Below are 6197 nucleotides of genomic sequence, written 5' to 3'. Positions count from 1 at the left end.
GCAATGCAATTACTTATTTACATAATTTATGGTGGCCGGACAATTATTGGTTTTGTCGGTTTCGTTGCTAACTTACTAAACAGACCAACAGATGCCGCCACGGTCAGCGTCCGAAAAAGACTTACATTTCGTGCGCTTGTGGGTATGTAAAATTACCATTTTCATTATGGGTGCCTAAGAAAGATATTTCCAAATTTTTTCTTTAAGTATTATTCCCACTTAATTTGCAAATCAAAGAAGAAAACAAATTTCGAAGCTTCCTTCCTCTATGGATGTATTTTCTTCATCTGGTATCGATTGAATTTTTTATCTTATCTTTTCTTTTTCTTATTCACTTATAGTGTTGCTTCACTAAATATTTCACTCCATTTCCTCTCACCATTTTGATCCCAAACCAAATATGAATTTCACAAACAATCATCGCTATTTTTATTTCAATAAATAAATATTTTATGTACATTAAACTATCCTGTCTTAACCGAAATGAGCGATCTTGGCAACGGGGGCGGCGTGCACGACGGGAGCGTGGGCAGCGACGACAGCCTTGGCCACCAAAGGTTCCCTGTGGACGACAGCGTTGAATCCGTTGATGGGGTCGGCGGTGTATTCGACGGTACGTCTGGTACCATCAGGATCGACGAGGGAGTAGCTTCCCTGGACGACATCTCCGCTGCGGCTCTCGATCTGGCTCTTGGAGTCTCCAGTCAAACCGTCCTGGACGTCGTATCCGTACTGGTACTGGGGATGAGGGTCGTACTCGTCGGCGACCACGGTCTTGGCGACAGCGACGGGAGCGGCGGCGTAGGTGGCCACAGGGGAGCCGATCAAACCGGCGTTGGCGGCGGCGACGAAGGCGGCGAGGACTACAAACTGGAAAAAATCGTGAGACAAGTTCGAGCAGGTGAGAGTCGTACCTTGAAAGCCATGGCGGTGGAGTGTGGTGAAGTGAATGATTTTTGGAGACCAACGAGGCCTTTTATACCGAGCGGGGAATTACACAATGGCTGCGCCTTCGTAAGGTCAGTACTTACTATGGGTACCAGTTTTATGGTGTCACTTGCGGTGTGCGATCTAGTTTTAAAAGTGGTACACTTAACCTGTATCTAATCGATTGTCGATTCTCACATTGTGGGTGTAATTTCGACAATTTGGGTCACGCTCGGACCACCAATTAAGACATTATTTGACCTCCAGTGGACAATTCCCAATCGCAGTTTTTTTGTGCAACCAAATTGATTTAATTTCTCCTTATCAGAAAAAATCATCACTGATTAGTTATTAGGTGTCGAAAAAAAATCACACACAAGACAATTAAAGTCGAGATTGTGACATCAGAGTCACCGGTTTGGGTGACCTACATATGGGACAAGATTTTTTCTCGAGACAGATATGTAAATTTGTTATAAAACTTAGCGATTATGCAACATTCCGGAATAATTTCGCGATTGTTAGAATCCTTCGGCCGTAATTAATAATTATTCTGGTAATTTCGGCATTTTCTCTATGCTCAAATTTACATAAGAGACAGACAAGCCCGAATTAAAAACGTGAGGTCACGGAAATTTTAATAAGTTTCAATAAGTATTTTAATTTGCTCTTTACGGCGAAGTTTTAATGCTGTTTAAAACTTTATATACGCCTCCCTTCTCCCAAATATGGGGCTTAAATTCTGTTGCTTTTAATGGACACGAATTTAAAATAACCGGCTTAATTTTTTTCCTGTGCCGAATCGGGACGCGCCGGGTGCGTTATCTTTGTTAAGGATGCCTCCTTGTTGTAATTGTCTGGAAACATGTCGCGTTGCTAAACTGCATCCGACCTTTGTTGCGACTTCTTGCGTTGCGTTGTATAACGAGTCCGTTTGCTGGAGGGCAACAACTGGTCCTTTCCTAATTAAAAAATTTAACCGGATTGTTCCCGGCGCGTTGCAGTAATTGGTGGTGGCGGAATGGCTGGATAATTTTCGGCAATAATTTCTAATTATGACGTCGATGTCGTTCGGGAAGTCGTCTCGCTTCCGATCGATCTACTTGGAAATTTTATTGGCAGCTTGTAAGTTTGAAAGTTTATCGCAAACAGAGTAGATTGCTTACCAAAAAGCCGGTAGGTATCTCCGGCCTAAGCCTTTCTTGATGATCGTTTAAGCCTCTTCGAAATAATTTCGATATTACTCGACTTGAACGGGATCATACTTTTTCAAAACAGATTATGAGGGGACCCGTACCTGCGATGGACGGACAGATTAACTCGCACTAATGAGTACGACCCCCTAATGATGCCCGAAGGACTTTATTTCCTCTCGGGATTCGATTAAATTTTAAATTGTCCAACGTGGTTGTTGAAATTTTACTAATTTACAAAAAATCTAAACAAGGTTATCACCTGAAAAAATTATTAAATCATTTGTTTTCAATTTACTTCTAAAAGGATTTAAAAAAATCTGCTATTACTTTGGAAAAAATCGCTGAAAGAACTTAAATCCAGATAAATTACTGATGATCATTGATAAGAATTGTTAATTTTTCTTCTAAGATACAGGGTGTTTTCGAAGTTGAAGCGTTCCTTGTAACACGAGGTTCTATACATTATTCTTAAGAATTTTAGCCTAAATCTTTTTAGTAAAATGTTTGTATTAACGTAGATCATTGACTGTATATTTTTATTATTTCCTAAAATTTTGAGTCCGGTCCTGTCTATTTCTCCGCTGTACTAGATTAATAACTGACGTGGCCCAGGATGGTGTCTTTCCGGAAATCACTCTGCGTATATACTCTCTGGACGCCGCAGGTGTATTCTGATAACTAGACTTAGGCGAAAAATAGTGAACGCGTCAAGAATACCTCCCACCATCACGATCCAGTGCAGCGCGTTCGTATTATAAAACGATCCACGGTTCACGCTCGCAGCGAAAAGATAATGGTGCGACGCTGTAGCGGACTGGTGGGGGCCGCCAACTATTTTCCGCTTAACCCTACTGATAACATTGCCCATATGTATTAGCAACATATCTGTGAGCTCATTATTTTCGTAATGATAAGCCATTCCGACTAATTAGATGACAACTCTGACAGTATTTTTTATTAATGTCCATGCTCATTTGATTTTTTTTTTGTCCATTCTAATTTCTAACAAATCAGAGAAAATTTGAGCAGGACCGGTTCCAAAATTTCAAAAAAATTAACTTAGTGTATCTTCATTGCCCTACATATTTTAGTAAAACTCTAAAAGGAACGCCTCAACTTTGAAAACGCCCTGTATACCTATGTATTTACACATATTTTCCTTGTAATTAAACATTTTATTAAGATTGATGCTTTTATCTCACAAGATATAGTTCCAAATAACTTCTTTGCTATTGCATATTTTCTTTGAAATTTTCACCCTGTATATTCGAATAAATCCTTTCTAAAATAAGGGTGACGTTTTAGTACTCATTGAAAACACGTAAATCCAAATGGGTTGCTGACAGTAATTTCGTAAAACTTGGTTATTGCTCTTTCAAAATATATATTTGTAGATATTTTCCTTGTTACTAAATATTTCCCATTGAAATTTTTACAATATGTAACTCGGTTAATACTCTTTGAGGCAAAACCTACATATTGGTGTAACTTGTTAGAAAAGCTTAGGTTGTTGGAGGTCATTTTGTAAGATGAAAAGTTGATCTCCACAAATTTATTGGAGACAACTTCGTTGTTGCTGAATATTTTTTCTTCAAATTTACACAATAAATATCTGTCTAAATGCGCTTTAAAATAAAGCCAAAATCTTAGCTCAACTCGTTGAAGAAGTTTAGATCCGGATAAATTGCTGATAGACATTGTGTAAAACTTGTGGATTGGTCTTCCAAGATATTTTTGTAGATAACTCCTTTGGTGTTGGATCTCTTTGTTTGAAATGTTCACACATTAAGCGTAACTAAGGAGAAACTTCGATTCAGATGACTTGTTCAAACTCATTTTGTAAAATTAGCGATTTGGACAACAAAAATACAGAAAACTTCGTTGTTTTTGATTTTTTTTTTAACTTTCACATATTATATCTGAGTAAATTGTCTTTGAAACAAAATCAGTAACTTTTGACAGGGAAGGCTTAGATCTATCGCGCGTTCAAATGAAATCCTGGGCTGGGAAGGCGTTGGAAACCGTCAATTGTTGTGCTTTTTTAAAGCGTAGATTAATTGGAGCATGTTGACAGCTAACCTAAAATGTAGAGCCAAAAATATCTTTCCTTATTTTCTTTCTTTGCAATGTTTTACATTAAAAATAGAAGAACTTAACGATTCCTATTCTCGAAGCAAATACCTAAGGGCACCCTTTGCTAAAAACAAACATGTTCAATTATGTCCCGATTAAACATAAACAAATGTCATTCGTGTCAAACGGCGGGAAATTCAAACTTTACACTGTTCTAAACGGTTTAATTTTTCCAACGCATACTCAGCCCAGGATTTCATTTGAACGTCCGATATGTAGATTAGGAATGATTATTTACAAGAAATATGGATTAGTCTTCTAAGATATACAGGATATTTCACGAGTGATAATGAACCCAACGGAATTAAAAATGCAACCCACAATACATTTGGAACGTAACGCTGGATATGGACGCGGTAAATATCCAGCTTTACCTTCCCGATGTATTGTGGGTTGCATTTTCAATTCCGTCGGGCGCATTATCACTCGTGAAATACCCTATATTTACAGATATGTCCCTTGTTATTACATATTTTTCTTTGAAGCTTTTAGGAAGTATATCGTGATAAATTATCTTTAAACTACTGTCAAAATCTTAAGAGAAAGAACAAAGCTTAGAGAAAGACGAGTTGCTAATAGACATGATTGCAAAATTGATATTTTTATCTTACAAGGTATATTTTCAGATAACTCTTTTGAAATTTTCACCCTGTATGTTCGAATAAATTCCCTCTAAAATAAGGTTTGTACTTTGGTACAACTCATTAGACAACCTTAAATCCAAGTGGATTGGTAACCGTCATTTTATAAAACTTGTTTTTTGGTGAAGATTTATATTTGTAGATATTTCCCTTCTTACTAAACATTTCTAGTTGAAATTTGTACAGTGTATATCTAGATAGAACCTCATTGAAACTCATACCTTGGCCTGAGTTGTTAGCAAAACTTAAAACCAGAGACACTGCTGAAGGTGATTTTGTAAGATGAAAACTTTGATCTCCCGAGATTTATTGGATAAAACTGCCTTGTTGTTAAATATTTTTTCTTAAAATTTTCACTGTGTATATCTAACTAAACGAACTTTAAACCAAGACCGAAAACTTAGCACAATTCATTGGAGAAGTGTAGATCCAGATAGATTGCTTACGATCATTTTGTAAGGCTTGACAATTGGTCTTCCAAAATATATTTCCAGATAACTCCCTTGTTAGTCAATATTTTGCTTTGAAATTCTGGTAGTATACACCTAGGTAAATTCTCTTTACAACGAGGCCCATACCTTAATGCAACTCATTGAACAAGCTCAGATCCAGGTGGTAGCTCTCGGCTATTTTATACGGGGTCATTATAAATGTTTGTAACAACTAGTGGGCGTAGCGGCGCATCTAAAGCATAGCGCACAGCCACCTACGATGGTACAATCATTTATAATGATCCCGTATAATTGGAGACCGGAACTCCGAAGATATATTCGAAAATAATTCCTTTGTTTGAAAACACTTTTGGTCCAAATTTTCACACTTTATATCTCAATAAATATTGATTATTTTTTCATGGAATGTTCACAGAATAAATCTCATCAAATATGCTTCACAACAAAACTACAACCTTAATGAAATTCGTTGAAAAAGCTTAGATCCAGAGAAGTTTCTGACGGTTATTCCATCTCCCAATACACGTTCACAGATAACTCCCTATTTGTTACTTTTCAAACAAATTTTCCCAGCGAATATACGTGTAAATGCTTTTAAAACAAGATTAATAATTTAGTGCAAATCGCAGGAAACTCCTAGATCCACACAGATTACTAACACCATTAATCCTTTGCCACACATATTTACTTAATCATTGTTGTTGATTCGTGATGCCCGGACAGGTACTTTGTTTCCTCATTGTTAGATGAATAAATAAAGAAATGACCGTCATAAAATTTAAAATGATGATGACACGATGAATACTCGATAGCATTTCCATTAGTTGTGTCGGTCATTAGTACAATTG

General features: G+C 37.0%; 1 protein-coding gene across 1 annotated transcript; it reads right to left on the bottom strand.

Moving 5' to 3' along the window:
• Window positions 1-405: 405 nt before the first annotated feature.
• LOC138135420 (larval cuticle protein A2B) lies at window positions 406-1067 on the bottom strand. The gene is made up of 2 exons (XM_069054143.1): window positions 915-1067; window positions 406-870 (listed from the first exon to the last, which is right to left on the bottom strand). Exons 1-2 carry the CDS (start codon window positions 924-926, stop codon window positions 475-477), a joined length of 408 nt encoding a protein of 135 aa, XP_068910244.1. The 5' UTR covers window positions 927-1067; the 3' UTR covers window positions 406-474.
• Between the last annotated feature and the right edge of the window lie 5130 nt (window positions 1068-6197).

This window comes from Tenebrio molitor, chromosome 7 (assembly GCF_963966145.1).
Source record: "Tenebrio molitor chromosome 7, icTenMoli1.1, whole genome shotgun sequence".
In the NCBI taxonomy this organism is placed as follows: domain Eukaryota; kingdom Metazoa; phylum Arthropoda; class Insecta; order Coleoptera; family Tenebrionidae; genus Tenebrio; species Tenebrio molitor.
This window is presented reverse-complemented; position numbering and strand designations above follow the sequence as displayed.